This window comes from Zalophus californianus, chromosome 15 (genome assembly GCF_009762305.2).
Source record: "Zalophus californianus isolate mZalCal1 chromosome 15, mZalCal1.pri.v2, whole genome shotgun sequence".
In the NCBI taxonomy this organism is placed as follows: Eukaryota; Metazoa; Chordata; class Mammalia; order Carnivora; family Otariidae; genus Zalophus; species Zalophus californianus.
In genome coordinates, this window is record NC_045609.1 from 77995591 (window position 1) to 78019698 (window position 24108).

Sequence of the window (24108 nt, forward strand, 5' to 3'; positions counted from 1 at the left end):
AGTATAGATGATGGGCTGAGCACAGAGGAGAGGGAGGTGGAGTCTGATTTGAAGGAGAGAAAACAGAGGAGAAACTGCAAAATGAAAGCTGCCCCCGACAAGCAGCTGGCCTCAGAAGTAATGTATTTTTTCAAGTATTTTCAAGACCAGATGTGGAGTGATCCCCACATTTAGAAATTGTTTATATTAGAGCCACTCATCTCATGCATTCTATCCATTTCACCCAGTCCTATTCCTATATTTGTTCTATAAACTTCTTGAGAGCGGAGTCTTCGCTACACGCCTGCATGCCTACAACAGTGCCTGGCATTTGGTCGTTGTCCTGAGCTAACAGATTAAAGTCAGAAAGGCTAACGGGGACTTTCAGCTCTTGCTTTTCACGATTTCCTGCAGGGTACAGAGGCCTACGCAGTCCCAACGTGAAGAAAACAGACCCAATGGAAAGCAGCACCGCTGCCCCCAAAGCACAGCCCTGCCCTCCTCCGACTGGCAGCGCCAGCTGGGCGACCAGACCTTGAGCTAGGCTGAACGGCTGAGCCCGGAACCTGCAGAGGGCGGAATCCAAGGTGGTGGAAACTTGCATCCGACGGAACCAAACGGCGGCGCTCACGGAGCCACCCGGACTCTTTTGGTAACGGCAGCGCAGTGGCCGCCGCTTCCTGGTTGCCGGTGGGCGCCGAGGGCCGCCGCGTTGGGCTGAGGCGATGTTGCCCTTCACTGTGAACTTCAAGGTGTCGGCGCGCACCCTCACCGGGGCCCTCAATGCTCACAACAAGGCGGCGGTGGACTGGTGAGGGCGCCGGGCTTCGAGGACACCGGGCTCGGCCATGAGTGTGTAGGGAAGGGGAACAAGAGGTTTCACCCCCCGGTTCATTTGGCCTCGCCGAGCCTGGGTGCTGCCTTCGCGCTGGAGGTTTTCTTTTAAATGCTGGGTTTTTGTTGTTACTATGAAAAGAGTAAATGCCCCATGTGTGAACCTTTCCTGTGCAAATATAGTAGCCCTGTTTCTCCCAAATGTGTTTCTCTTTGCTCGTTCCCCAAGCCTGCCTTCGCATCCCGTTCGCCGGTCTTTACCTCTCCCCCCACATCCAGGCTCCTCCGCCTCCACCGTCAAATTCCCCTGCCCAGTGTCTCTTTCCCGGTTTGTCTTTTCCTTCTCTCTCTTTCATCTCCCTGTTTCTTACCTTTAGTCATTCCACAACCTGCCAGACCCAGTGCTAGGCGCCTGTACCCTCACCTGTCATCTCACCTTGACCTTTTCACTGTAAACTAACACTGAACTCTGAACATTCGTACTTAGATATAAAGCGGAATGCTGTAGCTGGGGCTGCTGGGAATGTTGGCAAGAGGGAGGACACCTCCTGTCCAGTGTTTGTCTTTTTATCTGGTTGGAAGGACCAGGACTAGTCACAGATGCCTGCGGAACATGATCTCAGGCACTTTTTTTGTGAGTGCTCAGGATTCGAAGTTGAATAAGACAAATAGACGACAGGGGTTGCTTTGTACATCTCCAGGGCTGTGTATGCATGTCTCCTAGAACCTTTTTTATCCACATGAAAAACAAATGTCAACATTTTTAGTTTAGCTAGACATTTTATTTAAATGGGATAAGGTAAAAAAAAGAAAAACTGGCTTTTGTGCTTCAATAATGATTTTATTAATGGTAGTACATATTAGATTTGTGACTTATTTTAGCATGCCTCTTGGCAAGAGAGAAGTTAAGTCTTTGTTTTGTACTTAAATTTTAATATCACTGTTTTGTTAGGGGCTGGCAAGGTTTAATTGCTTATGGATGTCACTCGCTTGTGGTAGTGATCGATTCCAATACTGCCCAAACTCTTCAAGTTTTAGAAAAACATAAAGCTGATGTGGTCAAGGTAAGTCAAATCCCACTTCCACCCTATAACGTATTGCCTATTCTGAAGTTTTAAATATCACTAGATTCTCATTAAGTCATATATGTAAATGTTGAATAGCTTTTAAACATAATAATTCATTTGGGGTAGCCTAGCATTTCCATGTATATGATTTAATGGCAATCCAGGATGAGCTATTAAATACTAGCTCTTAGGTGATTTTAAAGATGATGGATAACACCCGTTCTACCATTTACTCATTCATTCATTCATTTTGAGCACTTAGCATATGCTAAGGCTATAGAGATGAAAGCCCTCAAGCAATTCGTTGTCTAATGAGGAACAGTGAAAACATACAAATACAGTATACTAAGTGAATGCTTAGGGACAAAGGAAGCTACCTAACACTAGTGGTAGGGATCAGGGGAGGGTCCCAGAAGTCTTTCCAGTTTAGGGACTGGTAAACAGTAGTTAACCAAGTGAAGAATAGGGGAAGGAGCACCACAGATTAAAAGAAGACTGTACACAACGGTGAGTAGTGGGGTATAAAGATGGCTAAAAGTTGGGATATGGCTAGAGGGTTATGGACGAGGAGGCAGCCAGAGAAATTCGTCTGTCCTGAGAGTGTTAGGTGGTTCTGAAGGAATTTGGATTTTTTAGTAGGCAATTGATAAAGTCATATTTGTATTCTATAAAAACTTACTCTGGCAGCAGTGGAGGGTTTCTTGGAGAAAGGCAAGATGAGGCAGTGAGATCATTTAGGAGACTTTTGCAGAAATTTTGGCAGGAAATTCTAAGGGCCTAAAATAAAGCTGAGGCATATTCAGGAGCTGCTGAAGAAGTAAACTTGATAGCCTGTATAGTAATCAGTTTAAGGAGAGTCAGGGAGTAGAATGATTCCAAGTTCTGTTTCAATAACTGAATGATAGTGTTGCCATGACAAGGGGAGTAGGTGTGAAATCAGTGAGTTTAAGTTTTCAACATGCAAAGTCTGAGACGCCTGGTGCAATTGATTTACAGTGATCTGAAATCTTAGAGAAGATTAGAGATCGAGATTTGGGGGTTTTGGTTTGTTTGTTTTTGATAAAAGCTTTATTGAGATATTCAGACCATAAAATTCACCAGTTTATAGTGTACAATTCCATGGCTTTTAATATATTCATAGAATTGTGTAGCCAGCACTGCAATTTCTTTCTTTTTTTTTTTAAGATTTTATTTATTTATTTGAGAGAGAGAATGAGATAGAGCGTGAGAGGGGGGAGGGTCCGAGGGAGAAGCAGACTCCCCGCTGAGCAGGGAGCCCGATGCGGGACTCGATCCCGGGACTCCAGGATCGTGACCTGAGCCGGAGGCAGTTGCCCAACCAACTGAGCCACCCAGGCGCCCCTACCAGCACTGCAGTTTCATCACTTTGAGAAGAAATCCTACACCTGTTAATAGCTGCCCCCCATCCCCTCATTCCCTTCATCCTTAGGTGTCCAGTAAAATACTCTCTGTCTCTAGATTTGTCTATTCTAGACATTTCACATAAATGAAATCATACATTAAGTGTCCTTTTGTGCCTAGCTTCTTTCCCGTTCTTTCACTCAAGGTTCATCTGTGTTTTAGCATGTGTCAGTACTCTGTTCCTTTTTATTGCTGAATAATATTCCAGTCTACAAGTATATCACATTCATGTATTGATGGATTTAGGCATTCCCAGGCATTTTAGGCATTATGAATAATGTTGCTATGAACATTTATGTACAAGTTTATGTGCGAACATGTGTTTTCATTTCTCTTGGGTACATACAGAGGAGTGGAATTGCTGATGCATATGGTAACTCTGTGTTTAACTATTTGAGGAACTTCCAGACTATTTCCGAAGAGGCTGTGCCATTTCCGTGTCTGTTAGCTGTATGTGAGAATTCCGGTTTCTCCACACCCTCGCCAGCGTTTGTTATTATCTGTCCATTCTAGCCATCCTATTGGATGTGAAGAGGTTCTCATTGTGATTTTGGTTCGCATTTCCCTGGTGGCTAATGACGTTGGGCGTCTTTTCATGTGTTAATTGGCCATTTGTATGTCTTCTTTGAAAAGTGCCTATTGAATCCTTGGCCCATTTTAAATTGTCTTTTAATTATTGAGTTATTAGAATTCTTTGTATATTCTACATAGATGTCCCTTGTAAGATACATGGTTGGTAAATTCTTTCATTCTGTAAGCTGTCTTACACTTTCTTGTTGGTGTCCATTGACACACTGAAGTTTTTAATTTTGATGTCCAATTTATCTGTTTTTCTTCTGTTTCTCCCATTGTTAAGATTTACACCTTTGTTTTCGTCTAAGAATTTCGTAGTTTGAGCTCTTACATTTAGGTTCTTGATCCATTTTGAGTTAATTTTTATATATAATGTGAAGTAGGGAAAAATGCAGCCAATTTTTGTGTATTGACCTATATCCTGTGGTCTTGCTAAACTCATTAGACCTAGTAACTTTGAGGGGATTTTTTTATGTAGACAGTCATGTCATTTGCAGATAATGGCAGTTTAGTTTTTTTCATTGATAATCTGTATGTCCTCTGTTTTTTTTTTTCTTGTCATGTTGCATTGGCTGGGACCGTTACTATAATGAATAGGAATAGTGAGACTATACTCTTGTTTTGTTCCTGAGCCTGGGGCAAAGCAGTCAGTCTTCTACCATTAAGTCTTGTGTTAGGTATAGGGTTTTATCTTGAAAAAATATGTTCTCCCTCCCACCCATTTCCCTGATCTTTTTGGCATTTCTGGCATTTTCATTTCTTTGTGTGGATCCAAGTTTCAGTCTGGTATTATACTCCCTTTGCCTGAAGAATTTCCTCAAAGTTCTTGAGGTTTATATCTAATATAGGTTGATTCTCTTGGTTTTTATTTGTCTATGAAGATATTTCATCCGTTTTTCTCTCGTGTAATACTTGAAAGATATTCCACTATCTTCCAGCTTCCATAATTTCTGAGAGAAGTTCTTGTCTTTATTTCTCTACATGCAGTGTATGTTTTCTTGTCTGACTGCCTTCAAGATTTTCTCCTTATCCTTAGTTTTCAACAGTTTGATTATGATATGTCTAGGTGATTAAAAAAAGTACACACACGCACTGCTTGGGGTTTACATAAATGGAATTCAAGCACTTATATACATAGATGCAATCAGTTCTTATCCATGATAGTTTTATTCTGTAAAGTTGCTACAAACGCTGAAATTAGCAAATACTGAAATGTTGATTGCTCAGTTGATTGAATTGTTGATTGTAGGGTAAATACAGCTTAGGTTCTTGTGAACCTCTTGTCACAACATTTTCATCAACTGATCATTATATAACCTTGTTTTATATTTGTTTTGTTGATTCATTAACATAGAACTCACAGCCAATAGGATTAAAACTCATGCCTGAACAGGGCTTATCTTCCGTGTTTGTCCCATAAGGCACATCACAACTTTTTGTGCTTGGGACCACTAGGCAGCACTTCAGCACTGTGCATGGGGACCATTTTGAATTTGAACAATGAAATCATCAATAAAAAGCACAAAAATGCCTCCCCCCAAAAAAGTGGTGCTGACTAGACCACGAGAAGGACACTCGTTTGCATTATGAGAGCTGAAATAAGAACATTTTGTTTCACCTGGGAATACACATGTATATTGGGTGACTCAAATTTTTCACCACTCTGCATGTGTCCGAATGACTGTGAAAGCACTGCAAGTATTCATTTTTTAAGTAAAATCACAAATTCCAGTGAGTGGGCAAACACATCTGCAAATAATGCAGATTGACTGTATATACACACACTAAGTATAAATATACACACATTCAAACATGTACATATATGCGTATACACACTGTTAACACATTTTATTTTAAAAAATTTTGGCCTGAGGAAAAGATGTATTACAACAGAATCTTAAGGCTTATCAACACTGAAGTTCAGAAAACTTTTTGTTTCTGTCTTTTTTAATGAATTCTTTAGGAATACTGTAGGGAAGACACACTTCCCTGCTTTGGCACTAGGTATGAGTTTGTGTTTATGTATATATACACACACGTGTCTGTATACATATGTTTATATATGTATATATTTGAAGATTCTGTGGTGTTTGAGTTCATTCATTAAACACGTATTTGTTGAGCACTAGCTTTGGTGGTCTGTTAAGATCTGGGAATAGAAATGTGAACAAGTCCTGCATGATCTTACCCAGTGGAGCTTACAGTTCACGGGTTGGTGATGGGTCAAAACGGGGTAAATAAAGCAATTACAAATTGTTGTTTGTTAAGTGCTTTGAAGAAGACAAACTGGTTGCTGAGCTAGAACAGAGGGGAGGTTGTGGCCACAGAAGGCCATGGCTTAGGTGAAATGAAGACGTGTGTTTTATTCATGACTCTGTCAGTATTTAGTGCTCAGGAGTAACCTGATTTGTGCTGGAATCTTGTGGTTTTTATTGTAAAAACTCCATTCTTAATTATGTTGCTAGAGGTATGAAGCGTATTTCTTTTTTAAGAAAAAAACATCTTTTTTCCAGTTTTATGAAAAGGACAGCTAGAGGGTTTTTTGCTTGCTTTTGTTTTTTTCCATTTTTTTCCTCTGCAAGGCTTTGGTAGTTCTAAGTTGTCTCCTTTTAATTAGGAGAGTAGAGTACAGAAAACCATTCTACTTAGTAATTTAGAATTTTAGATGTTTTGTCATGATTAGATTTTATGATTGTATTGCAACTTTAAAAAAATACCACATAATAAAAGTCTGACTTTCGAGATGGAAAACAGTTTCCCTTTTTTCTATTTTTGTAACATAAGTGTAGAATGTAGTTTGGGTTCTGGTTGATGTTTTACGAAAATTGTGTTTAGTTTCATCCAGTACAAGTATTTACTTGATTTGATTTCTTCTTGATACTAGGTTAAATGGGCCAGGGAAAATTATCACCATAACATTGGCTCACCATATTCCTTGCGCTTAGCTTCTGCTGATGTCAATGGAAAGATCATCGTTTGGGATGTAGCTGCGGGAGTAGCTCAGTGTGAGATCCAAGAGCATGCCAAACCTATTCAGGGTGAGGAAAGTCTGTGCTCTGCTAAGTGTTTATATTAATACACTTACTCTTAGAGTGATTTTTTTTCCCTTTTAATTTCATCACTTCCCAGTTAACTCTTGATTGTGTTCAGCGTGTTTTATTGATCTGAATCTAGCTTTCTTGTCCTTATCAGTATATTTCTGTGCATATTTCCTCAAATCTCAGATGATTTGTGCTTTAGGAAATTGCATTAATTTTAGCATTGGCCTCAGTCAAGCATGAGAAAAGTTAAGCTGCTATAAAAGTCTTGTAATCTAAGCTACAATAAAGTAAACTTGGCTGAATTGCTATTTTGAATTAGCCCTCAGTGCTTACTTTCCATTAATAGAGATGATCCAAATTTTATTTTCATTTTCATATAAATTGTGTGTTTATGTTACTACTTAAAACCAATACAGTATTCTTTCGACTCAAGGCTTTGACTGAGTGGCTGTCTTGACTGAGTGAATTTTTTAAATGACTATTTAAATATTTTTTGAGTACTTTGTACTAGGTACTGAACGAGATATTTGTTCTCTTTATTATCGTGTAAAAAACATGAAACTCTGCAAAGTCCCGTTAAGTAATTCCACAAAGATGTTAGGAGAGCCTGACGTTGATCATGGCCAGGATAGTCTTTGACGCAAAGTTTTAAGTAATGATTAAGTGAAAATTGTCTTGTATTTTCTTTGAAGTAATTTGAAAACGTTGATCTTGAGATTCTAATGTCCAGACAGCTCATTTTAATATAAAACTACTTTTCCTGTGCAGTCCTGACATATATACACATATATGCAACATAGGGAGAGGGGAGGTTAGGATTTTAAGGATTGTGGGGGGAAAAAAACAAAACCCTAAATGTCAAGGACACATTAACCAAGTCTTCTGAAGTGATTTCTGAATTTTGCCTTTATCTGGTTTTTACAGATGTTCAGTGGTTGTGGAATCAAGATGCTTCCCGAGATTTACTACTTGCTATCCACCCACCAAATTATATTGTGCTCTGGAATGCAGATACTGGCACCAAACTGTGGAAGAAAAGCTATGCAGATAACATTCTTTCTTTTTCTTTTGACCCTTTTGATCCCTCACATTTAACTTGTGAGTAATAGATTCTTGTGGAAAATGAGTTCTTTATAATATAGTTAATGCTCTATACATAAGATATACACAACCCGTATCATACATCTAATATGTTAAAACAACAAAGTGGAGAAGTCCATATATCTGCAGCATCTAATATGGATACTAAATCATAATCCCATATCATTTGCAAGTATTTTGATGGCTAGAAATTTAAATCAGCAAGCTGTACCTTCACTGTGTTGAATTTGTAAATAGAATTCAATTAGCTGGGGAGAGAGAGTTGCTGTGCTATTCTAATTTGGGCTTAATTAAATTTGTTTTTCTAGGAACATATAAAGAGCCTGAGTCAAAGGTTTCATTTAGTATGTGGCCAAATTCAGTTCTTCCTTCTTAAAAATCATTTAAATTCATGCATGTGTTTTGAGTGCCATAAATAGATGCATGTGAGGCACAGAATAAGCCCAAGGGAATTTTTTCTTGCCGAGGTTTTTGCTACTGTGCTTTTGGTGTTTTCACTGAGCTGCTAATTTAAAAATTTGATTTGTTTTTAGACACATGTTTTTGTGACTGAATGATTTAGGAAATATTCTTCATTCAGTTATCCAACAGATACTTCTTGAGCTATTACTATATTCCAGGTATAAAGGGAATGAAGGGGAATGCGAGAGATGGGAATGGGCAGGTTGTTGTATTAGATAAAGTGGTCAGAGTAGGCTTCGTTTTGATATTTGATCAAAAACTGGAAAGAGATAAGGGAATTAGCTGTGGGAAAGAATGTTTTCCCTGAATTTGAATGACTCAGAATTCTTTTATCTACCAGCATTTGTTATTACTGAGTGTGTATTTGTATGCTGAAGAAGGAAGAGAAGTGTGTACACGCAGAAACTAAAATGGAATACGGCTGTGCAGTTACAGTAGTGTGTGGTTAGGCGTTGTGTGGATATACACATACACGGTCTGTGTGTACGAACATGTGCATACGTGCACTCACTCCTTAGTGTGCTATGAATATGAAATGCAGTGCTGTGGGAACACAGAGGAGGGCTGCTTTAGCTGATCCACTGAGTGAGGGAGGGCAACACAAAAGAAGAGGAATGAGACCTTGGAAGGTGAGTCTGTCATCTGAAAAGGAGACAAGGCCTCAGGCTAACTTACTGCATCTCTGTAATTTGGTTGATAAAAGCACAATGTATTTCAAAGTGTCAGTTCACCTAACAGCTTTGATTTACTCATATTGAATGTGTTAGGGCTGTCATAGCTCTTGAATACTTCTTTGCTCCCTGTGCTTAAAGCAGCCTCACTAACTGCAGGGAGCCAGGATAGATGAGATTTCCTGTTTAGATATCCTTGTATTAGCGTTGTTGAGGGAGATTATTTTTCAGTCATAAAAAGGCAGAATTTGTATTGCTAAATATGGTGCTGCATTCTTGAATACTTCTGTTTCCTGTACACTTAGTAAGCCATTGTTGGCACTCCACTCTGTTTTTACCCTAGATATAAAGAGAAAAAGAACACTCTTATACTTCCTAAGGTTTAATCTGATGCTCCAAAAAAGGAAATATGTTTAGACTGAGGAGCTCATGATAATCATAAAAAATTAGTATCACATCACATATTTAAACTTAGCTGAGTGTGATATGCAAAGCCTCTTATATATGGGATTTTTTTTTTCTTTTGTGAATTTTATATTCTGAAAAGTCTTTGGATTTTGAAGTTAATGGGATATAATGAGGAAAGGTTTTTAATGAAAGTCCGTGCACTGAATTTATTTGGAAGAACAAACATTTGTTCTTTCTGCTTTCTGCCAGTAACCTTCTGATAGCTTTTTAATATAAAACATTAATTTAGAATGCTGAGCTTGGAGGCCTCTGATGAATTGTAATGGACCACCTGTTTCACTTCAACTTGGAGAACATTCCGGTTATGTTATGACTACATTACACTGCCAATTCTATATTATTAAGATTATCATTACCTTGCTTTCAAAATTGTATTGGAATAAAACTCTGTGCTAAACTTGATTAAACTTTAATCAGAGTTTTGCTTCTCAATATAGTACTCACCAGCGAGGGTATTGTATTCATCTCAGACTTCTCTCCATCCAAGCCTCCCTCGGGCCCTGGGAAAAAAGTTTACATATCCAGCCCACACTCTAGCCCAGCTCATAACAAGCTGGCTGCAGCCACAGGGGCCAAGAAGGCTCTTAATAAAGTAAAAATCTTAATCACTCAAGAGAAACCTAGGTAAGTTACAAGTATAAAACTAACCACGTTCATCTCTTTATTTATCATCCATTCATGAAATGTCATTTTTGAAGTTCTACTAATATTGATTTTATTCTTTACCTCACGCTTTCTCATTTCCAGTTTTGAATTTATATGGAGGAGAATGTTCTCTCTGTCTCTTCCCCAAAGAGGAGATTCCACCTTTGATGTGGCTCCTTTGTTTCTAGTCATCGTGCTAACCTCTCCCCGACTGATTTTTACAGATCACAGTTTTTGGCTTCTGATTTTTAAATATGAAAATATGAGATGAAGATTCCACCGTTGGCAATTGAATACATTAAAAAATTGGGGACAAAAGCTGGATTTTCATTTTAAATACACTTTCCTGACTTAAGTGCTGTGCAGTCTCATTAGCTAGTAAAGTATGGGTGTTTTTCTTAGGCATGTAAAGATGTTTCTCATACTGATTAAGGACCAGGATTCTAGGGGAAATAATAGCTACATGACTCAGAAAATTCTTTCATCTTGCTCAAATTTCACTCTCCCAATCTCTAAAACAGCATTTTATAGGATTTTATATGGTTGTTGTGAGGATTAAAATACAGTAGCTTAACTACTTAATGTAGTGGCAGATAATTTGGTAAGCGTTTATTTGGTAAATGCTACCTATTATTGTTTATTTCAGAAATTGCAACTGAATAAAATTTTAAGTAACTAATTTTGTGCATTGGAAAAATAGATTTCAATTTTTTTTCCTAGAGAGCTATGATTGTTCTTATTTTTATTGCGTTGGCAGTTTTTTGGCATTCATTTTAAAAAGACTCTTATTTTTAATATGCTAAGATTATTCTGCCTAGATTTTATGGGTAATTACCTGAAAAATATATGGTAAAATACAGATTGCTCTACAAATATATTCTGAATTTATATATAAATATCATTTTTATGTATTAAACCATAGGCTCGTTAAGTTCACTAATTTATCCCCCACCCTGTGCTGAAATAATTTGATTGCTCCTTACGTTTTTTAAGAGAATTTTCTATTATTTTTCATTGATTCTGTGTTATGGCTAAATCTTTTAAAGTCTGAATTGTTTTATATTATGATTTGTATGTGTTATATCTTCTTATGAGTCATAACGTTCATTTTGAGTTTTGGGGAAATGAATTATTAATCCCTTCAAATAGAACTGCCCCAGGTGCTTTTATGTACATTATTACATGTGATCCTGCTACAGTTCTGGGCAGTAATACTGTGCCTATTTTATAAGTGAGGAAATTGAGCTCCACATTGTTTTAAATATGTTCCTCAAGCTTACCCAACTAGCAAGTGGCAGAGCCAAGATTTTAATGCAATCCATGTTCCTCTTTGTAGTCCTCTAATCTAACTTTATTTTATTTTATTTTTGGTACAAAATGGTTTTATTAAAGCACGGGGATAGGACCTGTGGGCAGAAAAGAGCTGCCTAACTTTATTTAAAATGTAAAACTTTGTAATCATTATGTAAAAAAAAAAGTATATAATTATATGTTTATTCCTGTTGATTAGGAATAAAATGAGTCTTGAGACTCTTGAACTATCTACAATCTTTATAAAGTTTTATTAATTTTATTTACACAGAAGAAAATGCTGTGATAAGTGAATAAAATACCCTGCTTTGTTTCAGAAAAGATTTAAGACAGCTTAAAAGTGAATGAAGACAGAGGGGATGAAGTGACTTGCCCAAGGCCATACAGTATGATAATCCATTGACTCCTGGTCCAAGGGCCCTAATTACCCAGATTGTTTTGTTTTGATGCTGAGTCTTGATTTCAGCAATCTGTTTGGTACTTCTGATTGCAAAATAAAAATAAAACTACTAGTTTTGTCACTTACCATCTTATAGACATTACTTAAATTTTTCAAAAATTTAGAAACATTATCCAACCTATGCAATACTATTGTCATAGTTGGCACAGAGATCTTAGTTTTAGATGCTAGTCCCTGTTGGTCATTTCAGGAAACAATTGTACCTTCTTATTGACAAGTTAGGTGGAAAAGGACAAAATTCAGTCCTTTATTAGCTTCTTTGATATGAATAAAGTCTTTGACTCATTTCTTGATGCCTAAAGTGTGTTTACCTTTTTCAGCGCTGAATTTATAACTCTCAATGATTGCCTTCAGTTGGCATATCTGCCTTCCAAAAGAAATCACATGTTGTTACTGTATCCTCGAGAGATTTTAATCCTTGACCTTGAGGTGAATCAAACAGTGGGTGTGATTGCAATAGAACGAACAGGAGTTCCATTTCTGCAGGTATCTATGATTTAAAAATTACATCCCTCCAAGTTGATTATGAATGTTATAGAGAGAAAAAACATAATCTTGCAGAAGTCCTTAGTTCCACTTTCTCTTTTCTATTTATTTAAAAATTAACAATGTTATTGTATGTTCCTATTTTTCTGCACTTTTGATTGATTTGATTTACCCTAGAAATTCTTCTGATCTGAAGATATTTATTGAACTATTTAAGTTACCTGGATAAAGACAAATTTTTTATGATTATAAATGGATGGTTTTTCTTTGTTTTTTAGAGATTTATTTATTAGAGAGGGAGCATACGTGCGCACATGCACACGAGTGCCAGCAAGCCGCGGTTGGGGGTTGGGGGGGTGCAGAAGGAGAGAGAATCCTGAAGCAGACTCCCTGCTGAGTGCGGAGTCTGATGGCAGGGCTTGATCCCAGGACTCTGAGATCATGACCTGAGCTGAAATCAAGAGTTGGCTGCTCAACTGACTGAGCCCCCTCTCCCAGGTGCCCCATAAATGGAGTTTTTGAATAATTCATTTAGTTTTAAAGCTCGGGATTATGTGTGTATTTTTGTTTTTCTTTTTTTTTTCCTGCCCATATTCTCTAACTATGCGTTTATGAGCTTCCCAGCATAAACTTTTTAATCTATTGTGTTTTTTTTAAATGAATACATTATCTGTTTAAAGGTAATACCCTGCTTTCAACGTGATGGTTTATTTTGCCTACATGAAAATGGTTGTATAACTTTACGTGTTCGAAGATCTTATAATAGTATTTTTACCACTTCAAATGAGGAACCAGGTGAGTTTATATCTCAGAATAATGTTAATATATTTTTCTTCAGAATTTCATAAGTTTTTATGTGACAAATACGAGCCAGAGCTTGGAGTTAATGGTAATCCCTGGCCTTAGGAAAGTAGAATATGATTGTAAAATGGGGCATAAAAAAGCACAAGCCCATGGTTAATTTCATGGTGTTATAATAGTGCTCCTCCTATATGCAGCAAAGAAAGTAGTATTTTGTAATTCCTTAATTATATCCATGAGCCAAGTAGATATTATCTTTGTGACTTTTTCTTCAGCACAAGTGGAACCTTGTAAAATACCTTTATTATTACACCCTGGACTTCTCTGCTTTAGGAACTGCCATTATAAAATGACATAGGTTAATAAGTCTCCAGGGTATTCAATTGTCAGTTTCAGTCTTATCCTGGAGAATAAAAGCACTGTTTTGTAAAACGATGTACTACCTAAAAGCAAAAGTGACTTTCACATCTTTTGTAGAGTACCATTATTTTCAGGCTTACTATAGGTCACTATAAATTATGATGACCTGTAGTGTACTGTACATTATTTAGTCATATCACTGTTGATCCTTTCTCAAAGTTATTTTCTTTGTTTTAAAATATTAAAAAACAAACTATATTGATTGTAGTTTTTATTTTGGAAACTAAACTTGGTGTAGACCACCATTAAATGAATTATATTTATATTCTGAAGAAATTAGTAGTACTTGTAAAAGGAGAAGGCAGTTTTGACAAACTGTGCTAGTGAAGGAATGATGTTTCTTCTAGTTGAGGTTTTATTTAAATTAAAGCAAATAGTAGTGATATTGCTGTGTTGCTTTCTGATATTTAAAAGAAAACAATACTATGTTAAGATCCAGATCCTGTCCAGGAGCTTACCTATGATTTACGAAGCCAGTGCGATGCAATCAGGGTGACAAAAACTGTCCGTCCCTTCAGTATGGTGTGTTGTCCTGTCAATGAGAATGCAGCTGCCCTCATTGTGAGTGATGGCAGGGTCATGATATGGGAACTGAAGTCTGCCGTTTGTAATCGAAATTCACGGAGCAGGTAAGTGAATCAATAGGATTCTTTTCTGGTTTGCTTTGTTTCCTCTTTTAAGAAAATTACTAGAATCAGGGGCACCTGGGTGGCTCAGTCAGTTAAGCGTCTATCTTCAGCTCAGGCCATGATCTCAGGGTCCTGGGATCAAGCCCCATGTCAGGCACCCTGCTCAGCAGGGAACCTTCTTCTCCCTCTCCCTCCGCTCCTCTCCCCTGCTTGTGCTCTCTCTCTCTCTCTCTCAAATAAATAAATAAAAAATTTTCAAAAAAAATTACCAGAATCATATGAAAATAACAGGGACTTTAAACTTTAGATTATTAGGGAATTATCTAAACCTGCTAGAAATATTTCACTGTGGTTAAGATTAATAAATACTATAAAAATGGGTAGAATGCCATGATCTGAAGTTAGTAATTTGGGTTACTAAAATGTGACGTAGGTTTTAAGTGTGTAAAAACATGTAATTATTATGTCTTTGCAGTAGTTCTGGTGTATCGCCTTTATATTCACCCGTATCTTTCTGTGGAATTCCTGTAGGAGTGCTACAGAATAAACTCCCAGACCTCTCCTTAGATAACATGATCGGTAAGCTATTTTTTTCCTCTAACATTTATGTTAGGTATTCTTCTTGAAGGGCAAAATTAATAGAGTCACTGATTTGCAGTTGTTATAAAGTCAAAGTTAATACTGGAGAAGACTAAAATGGATCATTTTTTTCCTCAGTAAATCAGAGGGTATGAAATATTTAACATAAATGCATATATTGGCATTACAGTTATTGGAATTAGAAAACATTCATTCATGAGAGACTCTTGATTTAAATGAAGGAGATGACATTAGGCGTTTGAATGCTAGATCTATCCTGTGTTGGGCTATACCCTGCTCCTCAGGACTTTCATGCAGCCTGGTCCCTTGGCTTGGAACTGAATACACACTTCCTCTTTCTCCCTTTCTGCTACTCCTAATTTAAAATTCAACTCAAGTGTTGCTTTTTTTAGTCTCCTTAGCTGGCTTAAATGTTCTTCATTTGCAGTCCCTAGTAGTTATCAGTTGATTGTAACTGTGATTTTGTTTGTTTCCTCCAGTAAATTATAAACTCTGTAAGTGTGGGACATGCTTGATTCCACTTTGTATCCCCAGCACTCGGCAAAGAGCCTTGTATGTTCAAGATGTGCAATAAACATTTATTGAAGGAATAAAGTGAGCAGTATTAGAAAAAGTTATTTTAGCATCTTGATGTACATTTTTAAACTTTCATGTTGGGGATTCTTTCAACAAATTTATTTACAGATAAAATATTGGTTCAGAGTTGTTTAATTATTATAGGGTCAGTATTTATTAAAGGAAGAATGTGGATTTGTGATTTCAAATATTGTACAACTAGAAGTTGTAAATATGCCAAGTAATTTTGATGTCTTAATTCTTTTAAAATTGTGGCTGTGGCTTATAAAGGATTTTCTTTGTCATTATTTGTTCTTTCATAACGTAATTGAAGATCAGTATTTAGTAGGTTTTTTTGTTTAGATGCTAGATAGATGATAATACTAGGAAGAGTATTACTAATCTTAATCAGAAATGACATTGGTGCTTAATATTGTGTTAAGTACTGTGCTAAATGCACTGTGTATTACCTTAATAACCCTGCAAAGTAGGTAATATTGTTATTTCTATTTTACAAAAGTGGGAATTGAGATCCAGAGAGATTCTAAAAAAACTTGCTCAATACTACACAGCCAGTAAAAGGAAGAGCCAAAATGTGAGCCCAGTCACCCCAATCTTGAGCCTCCTTGGCCATGACCTCTAGTCCTGGCTGCCCTACCATGATCTTAGGCAAGACTTGACCTCTCCAGGGCCTTGGTTTTCTCGTGGTTCTTGTCATTTGTAAAATCCTTCTGTTCAGTGACACTAACTTGTATATTTAAAGTTCTTTCTCTTCACCTTCCAGACATAAATCCATATGAGGAAGTTTAGACACATACTTATTTTGGAAAATTCGTTTTATCAGTAACACAGTTTTCTGAGTTAATTGACCTTGGCTCCCTTTAATATAAAAATGTTAAAGTGAAAAGAATTATAAACACTCATGCACAGAACTAATCAGTAATATGGAGCCCATAGGAGGTTGAAATTTTGTGCTGTTCAGGTGTCTAAGTGACATAAATTACATTTTTTTAAAAGACAAAAGGATACAGATTGTATACAGTTCCTGACAATGTAGTTGATTTAAAAGCATTAAATAAAGGTTTGTTACTTGAAAACATTTTAATTAAAACTTTTAATTAAACTTTTAATTTGATATTCACTGTGTCCTTAGTGATAATTGAAAGCAATTCAGTTAAATATAGAGGCTTGATTTATATTCATTGGGTGAAGCCTGCTGCTTTTTAAGGCCTAATCTAGCCTACCTTGTGATTTGCCTCTTATGGAAGAAGTTTGAAGAAAAATAATGGCCATTCCCAGTAGTAAACATGGTACCTCTCTGTTGAACTCCATGTTCCTGTAGACTCCATCTTTTGTTACCAAATGTTGAAATCAATCATACGATATCATGGGGTCATCTTATTTGGATTAAATTGATGGCCATTTTTTCTGTACAGCTTATGAATTTTAAAATAACATTGTTATTAAAACAATTTTATAGCCTCAGAAGGTTACAGGATTCAGAGTCCCCATCACCCACTTAGGTAATTATTTACATTTTTCCCTTTCATGGGTGTGTACATGTTGTGTGTACATAAACACACACTCATGTTTCCTTTATTACGTGTTTTTGAAAACTGTATCTCAGTATTCTAGAGTGGTTTATAGGTAGAAAATTTGTATACTCTTTAGTGAATGGTCTGGATTTTGTTGTACTCTTCATATTCATGTAGAATGGTTTTACTAAATCCTTTTAGTTTGAAACTTAATAACCTAAGTACAAATGCTGTATCTGAAAATAATGTCCACTTAAGATTAACTATCAACAGTGACAGCTTATATATTCTTTGTATTATGTATTTGTATATTCTTATTTATATATAATTTATTATATGGTAATTTATATATATTTATTTCATATACTTATATATGAAGTATTTAATTATAAAGCTTAGATTTTGTAATTACATTGACACATTGAGAAGATTTCTGATTAGAAATCTAAATGAGTTCTTTGAACCTACAGTTGGTGATCACCAGTTTCATATGTACTTGAGGAAGTACATCAGATGGAAAAGCAACCCTTTAGAAAGGCAGGCAGTGAGATGGGAATGTCCTGCAGCATCCTGCTCCATAGAAGCTGCTCTCTAACCCAGGTCCCCTGACTTGCCTTGTTTGGTACCTAATAGCAGGAACTTTGGCTGAAACAGTGCTTCTTAGATGACAAAAGTCCCTGAATTCTGGACAGCAGTCCTCCAGAGTAATCTATCCTTTGAGATGGCAGACAGTGCGATTTCCATCCCAGAGCCAAGTACAGAGCCATTGTTCAGCTGCAGCCCCTGGAGTGCCACCTGGTACCTTGTAGGTGTGAAGAGTATTTCTTCTAGACTTGAAGAGTATTTCTGCTGAAAAGTTTCTTTAAATTTCAGCATACATTGTAATGAATATATTTGTACTTTTGCTCCCAATCAGGACAAAGTGCCATTGCTGGGGAGGAGCATCCTAAAGGCCCCATCCTTCAGGAAGTGCACCTCCGCTTCCTGCTGACAGGACTGCTTTCAGGGCTGCCCTCCCCGCAGTTTGCTATTCGTATGTGCCCGCCGTTGACCACCAAAAACATTAAGGTGTATCAGCCGTTGCTTGCGGTTGGTGAGTATTGGACCTGTTCTTTTCTTAATCCTTCATGCCTGTTTTACATTTTATAGGACATTTGAGTTTGGTAGTTATTAGAAAATCTTTTCGGTGGCGCCTGGGTGGCTCAGTCATTAAGTGTCTGCCTTCGGCTCAGGTCATGATCCCAGGGTCCTGGGATCGAGCCCCGCATCGGGCTCCCTGCTTCTCCCTCTCCCACTCCCCCTGCTTGTGTTCCTTCTCTCGCTGTGTCTCTCTCTGTCAAATAAATAAATAAAATCTTAAAAAAAAAAAAAAAAAATCTTTTCTTTGAGGATAAGGAAGAAGAGGCCCAGTGAAATCATATATATACTCATCTTAAAATATTTTTCTTCTTTTTGTTTTTTTGTCCCTTTAATCCACCCATCTTTTTATTAATTTATTTTTAATCACAGTGTTAACTCATCCACCTGACACTGGGTGATAGAGACCCTGACCACAATGGGTACCCCTTTCTGAAATGTTAGGAGAAAAATCCCTGTGTGATGCTAAATCCAGATTCCTTGTCTTTTTTTGGACCACCCAGGGCTTATTCTGTGCATGTCATTCTGTATTGGGTTTTTGGTAACTAATGATATACATAGTTAGTAGTTTAATAATAGCAATGTTCATTTGCCAAGAATTGTATATTAAACATTGTTTAAAGTGGCTATGGTCTCTTTAAACTAAGATTTGCCTTTTGGGTTGAAATTGCATAGTTTTATATTGTAGATAGAAAATTGGTCTGGGTTTCAACTTGCTGTCACATTAAATTCATAGTAATGTGAGTAATTTAATCTCCATAGGGAAAAAAAAAACATTTTAATTTGCTATTACGTATATAAGGTTAAAATGAATTTCTTGAAAATTTTAAAAAGTAGTATATTCATTTGAAATTGTCAACATTTTTTCTTAAGATGCTATTCGTTGGCTTCGGGCTTTCACTCCAGGTCTATAACATGATTTGTGATTTTTTTTTTCTAAAATGAAAACCTGACCCACATTTATTTTGTTGCTAGTAGGTCTCAATTAGCTAACAGCCTACTCATGAGTACTAAAGGCTCACTTGGAGTAATTGTATTTGGCAGTATTCTTATTTTCCCAGTTTTTCCATTACTGTCTTCTGAAAGTGGTTTGCATTTTAATGTTTGGTAATCTGTGTGTACATGTGTCCAGATTTATATAAATGCAGATAGTTTTTGTTTTAGAAACTATTGACATACATTAAACCTCTTATAGAGACTTTAATTGGAATTTGTCAATGTACATTATATGTACATGTATATATAGTGTCAGTATACCTAAATTGTCAATTAGGATTTTGTCAATTTCTTGGAGAAAATTACTTCTTGCCACAGCTAGATAATTGGAGCTAAGTCAGGGTCTGAGATTTCTGTTGTAGAATAAGCTGTATTTTACTGGTATAGTGTGATGATCAAGTCATTTATCGAATTTAGTATAATCACAAAGTAAAAGGAAAAAATATAAAATAAGTGCCTAAACTTTTGTAGTCACTAGGGAAAAGAGGCCGAGTTCCACTGTGGAATTACTGCTCGTTGTGGTGCCCCTAGAGTATTAGATCATAGGTTCAGCATCATTAAAACTTACAGAATGTAGGAGCGCCTGGGTGGCTCACTCAGTATCTGACTCTTGATTTCGGGTTAGGTCATGATCTCACTGTCAGGGGAATCAAGCCCTGTGTAGGGCTCTGCTCTGGGCATAAAGCCTGCCTAAGATTCTCCTTGGGGTGCTTGGATGGCTCAGTTGGTTAAGCTTCTGCCTTCAGCTCGGGTCATGATCCCAGGGTCCTGGGATCGAGCCTGCTTCTCCCTCTCCCTTTGCTGTTCCCCTTGCTTGTGCTCTCTCGCTCTCTCTGTCAAATAAGGAAATAAAATATTTAAAAAAAATTCTCTCTCCTTCCCCCTCTGCCCCTCCCTTCCACCCCCCAAGTCGTGCAAGTGCGCAAGTGTGTGGGCGCTCACTGTCTGTAAAAAACAAAACACCAAAACCAAAAAAAAAAAACCAACCAAAACACAAAAAGCTTGCAGAATGTTAAAATCATTTTATTATGATGATGATTTATTAATTGAAAAGTTTTAGTAATTCTTTAGATATTGTCTCAGTACTAGAAGGTATTATCATGGAATAGATGATAAGTGTAAACAAGTATAATATTGTATTTTTCTAGAATAGCTTTGTAAAATATTTAATGAAGCTTTATTCAGCAGGTAAGCTAAAATTGGAACTTGCTTAGTCTTTTTATTTCTATTATTATTCTGTCATTTCTACATTCTATTACTCTGCATGAATCCATTAATTTTTTTAAAGTCATGTGCAGTGAGAAAATGATTGTCCAACCAATTATACTGTTCACTTTCTTGCTTATAAAAACATTTTAAGGACTGAAACGTTACTTTTCCAAGTATGGCCATGTTTCTTCAATTTAATTATAGACACACACTCTACCTGAGGCCATGAAAAGCTTTAGGCATAAAATAACTACAAACCAAACTACAACAATAATAAAAATAGTAATAAACATGTGCTTAGTTTGTGCCAGGTACTGTATTAAGTGTTTAAAATGTGTCTTCTCATTTACTCTCCAGCAAGTAAATTTTCTATTATTCCCATGTTAAAGGAATTAAAAACACAGATTTAGCGTGGGCAGGTTATTTTTTTAAGAGTGTAAGACAGTGGGGTGCCTGGGTGGCTCAGTCGTTGGGCATCTGCCTTCAGCTCAGGTCATGGTCCCGGGGTCCTGGGATCGAGCCCCGTGTCGGGATCCCCGCTCTGCGGGAAGCCTGCTTCTCCCTCTCCCACTCCCCTTGCTTGTGTTCCCCCTCTCGCTGTGTCTCTCTCTGTCAAATAAATAAATAAAATCTTTAAAAAAAAAAAAAAAAGAGTGTAAGACAGAGCCAGAGCTTGAACTCAGGCTAGTTTAACTACAGGATCCACAGTTAACCACCATACTTGACCATCTCTATGATTTATGTAATATAAAAGACAAAACAAAACAAAAATCTTTGTAAAGAAAAATAGAAAATATCTGGTTAATGAGTTCTGCTAGGTTGCCTTTTTGAGGCCTGGCTATTGTAAACATTCCAAATCTCAAAAAGTATGAGTTCCCATGTGTAAAAAAGCTTATAGCAAAGTGCTTCTTCAAATATCATGTATATTGAGTTAGATTTTGAAGTCTTCCCGTGAAAATCTATCCCTGGATTTAGGTAAGATCTCAGAGCACATGAGATTAGGCCCATTTTTGAGAAGCGAGAAGACCCAAGAAATTCACTCCTTCTTAACACATAGTTTGGGTCCCTTTTATAAAAGATAAATGTTATAAAATTATTAAAATCTTGAGAAAAGACTTTTTGGACAGATCTGGAACTATGGCTAGATTAATACTCTTCTCTTACATCATTTCAATAGGTACAAGTACTGGTTCCGTCCTGGTGTACCACCTCACCAGCGGGCTGCTGCATAAGGAGTTAAGCGTCCACTCCTGTGAAGTCAAGTGAGTATGCGTTATGACTTTGAGATCACAAACAGAAAGCATACTGGAAAAAAGTTCTGGGAGACTTTAGTACATTGAATACTTTGCAGTGGTGATTATTTGCCTGAAACTTTTAAATAATAAATATTCATGTTTAAGTAATGGTTACGTTAATCAAGCCTAAGCACTAATTGTTTGCTTTGTAAAAGGATATTACGCAGTGGAAAATTTTTTCTAACTTTTATTGCTGCATCTGATTTCTCCTAAGGTCTAGGATATTTTCTCACTGACTATCACTGTGTTCCCCTGTTCAGATTTATATAGTTTGTTTTTCATTTCTATAAGGATCCATCAGTAGGACTATTCCTGAAAAATTTGAAGTCATGTTAATTGTTAACTAATCTCATTTGTTTTTTTTAGAAAAGGACCAAACTGTATAGCATTTCTTCTTTCATTTTGAGATGTGATGTGTTTTATGAGTGCTGTGCATTCAGAGGTATCTGAGGGAAGAAGGTTGCTTTGTTTTGAAGTGCATGCATACCTGCTCCATAGCATTATTTTGTTGATGACATGTCTGCTCTCCTTTCTTTGCCCTAGCAATGATGGATTGTGAAGTTATGTGTGTATAATATAAATTTATTACATTTCCAGTATTTTTTGATGATCTTTTAACAAACATATAAGAAAGGCCATTTTCTGTCCTCTGTACATTATATAATTATAGGTCTCATGCATATGTTAAAATTCGTAGTTAATCCTTCGTGAACACGTTATTCTGAGTAGTTGTATTTTCTCAATGGGGAAAGGTTAACCCTTTAAGTATCACAACTTCTGATTGTGATGGAAGTACCAGAAAAGTTTACATTGCCTTATTCTTTCGAGTACATTGTGGTACAGCCCAGGTAGCTGACTATTGGTCTCCACCTCATGCTGGGCCCTCCAGGAGCTCCCTAAATACCTTTACATGGTGTCCTAATGTTTTCAGAGTCACTAGACCGTTGGGTGCAATGACACGGGTCTGTGTTTGGACCATGTCAGGCTGTTGTTCATCTTTCTCTTCTTCCAGGAGATCCTTCTGCCACTGCTTCTACCTGCTCTCTCCTTCTTTCCGGTCTACATTTCTTCCCTTGACGTTTCCTTTCACCCTTGGCTTGATGTATAGTGTTTCCTTTTGTGGCTAACACCCACCAATCAAACTCTCCATTTAATCAGTACTTGTTCCGGGGACGTGTTAAGTATTAATACTTTGCATGACCATTTCTTTGAGTCCCCACCACAACTTTATGTGGTAGGCACTATTTTTATTCCCAATTGATAGAAGAAACTCAGTATTATAATCTGTGAAATTTAATCTGGGCCTTTCAGGCTTCAGAACTGACCTTTATACTTAGAGTACATGTGCTACCTCTCCAGCTAAAAAAATGCACATAAGGCACATTTTGGCAATAAGATGAAAATGTTGACTAAGCCAGGAATCGTGCTAGAAATTTATACCTGCTTCTGGAAAATCAAATACATTTTCATTTTTTTCTGATCACTGAAATCTTTAATAAAGACTCAATAGCCAGTTTATCAGCAAGTTATTAATTTTAAGTAAGATTTGTTTTCCTGGATCATTCAGATGGTAGATGTCACTAAATACATGACTTACTCATGCTGTGATAATATTTGTTATTGAGTAATACTTGAAATTATAGTGTTACTTGGGATACCAAATAATGGATATGCTACTCAGGCTGATGTTGTGAGTGATCACATGGATGTGCTCCATTTTTTAATATGAATTTTCCCTCTTAATTGCCATTTTGAAGATAATCCACATTTTATATTCAGAGATGATGCCCAGGAGGATGCTAAAATCCTGCCATCTTTGTGTTTCAATTAATGTGATTATAATAATACAATTAAAAGTCATTATGAAAATTTCACAGATGTGTTATAAAAACTGCTGAACTTACTAGCAATAAACCCGACACATTCTAGATATTCATATGCAAATTTAAGGTCAACTTTTAAAAGTTGCTTTTACCTTGTGCTAGATATGTTTTTTAAAAATCACGTACTTGAATCTTAAGCATATACATAGGCAGGGACTGCCTAACTGCAAATAGTTTTGTCTGTGGGTTGTTTTTAAAATCATGATGTTTTAGCCAGTTATACATTACAAATCCATATTGAGCATCTTCTGTATTCCTATAAACATAACCTTTGATCCTTATAATCTAATGGAAGATACCAAGGAATAAATAAATGGTACATGGAGGTTTTCTTAGATTATGAGATTTTTTTTAGATTATTAGTTTGTGTCTTTGTCTAGTAGGCTAAGTTTACAATAATATAGCACAATACTCTTTTCAGTGTCAAAACTTACTAAATAACAGCAGTTTATATGGGTGTCAGAACTTGGACTCAGTATTCCTCTGAGTAAATTGAGTGATTTGTGCAAAGTAAAATAATAATCTCTG

General features: G+C 36.7%; 1 protein-coding gene across 1 annotated transcript in view; it reads left to right on the forward strand.

Moving 5' to 3' along the window:
• Nucleotides 1–647: 647 nt before the first annotated feature.
• The window catches only part of WDR11 (WD repeat domain 11), a 56612-nt gene continuing 33151 nt past the window's right edge, over nt 648–24108 (forward strand). Inside the window, exons 1-11 of the mRNA XM_027596166.2 lie at nt 648–790; nt 1766–1877; nt 6760–6913; nt 7841–8014; nt 10056–10242; nt 12355–12520; nt 13201–13315; nt 14175–14370; nt 14846–14949; nt 17977–18153; nt 21580–21664. Of these exons, the coding sequence (XP_027451967.2) occupies nt 705–790; nt 1766–1877; nt 6760–6913; nt 7841–8014; nt 10056–10242; nt 12355–12520; nt 13201–13315; nt 14175–14370; nt 14846–14949; nt 17977–18153; nt 21580–21664 (1556 nt within the window). The 5' untranslated portion in view covers nt 648–704. The remainder of the gene's footprint in view (nt 791–1765; nt 1878–6759; nt 6914–7840; nt 8015–10055; nt 10243–12354; nt 12521–13200; nt 13316–14174; nt 14371–14845; nt 14950–17976; nt 18154–21579; nt 21665–24108) is intronic.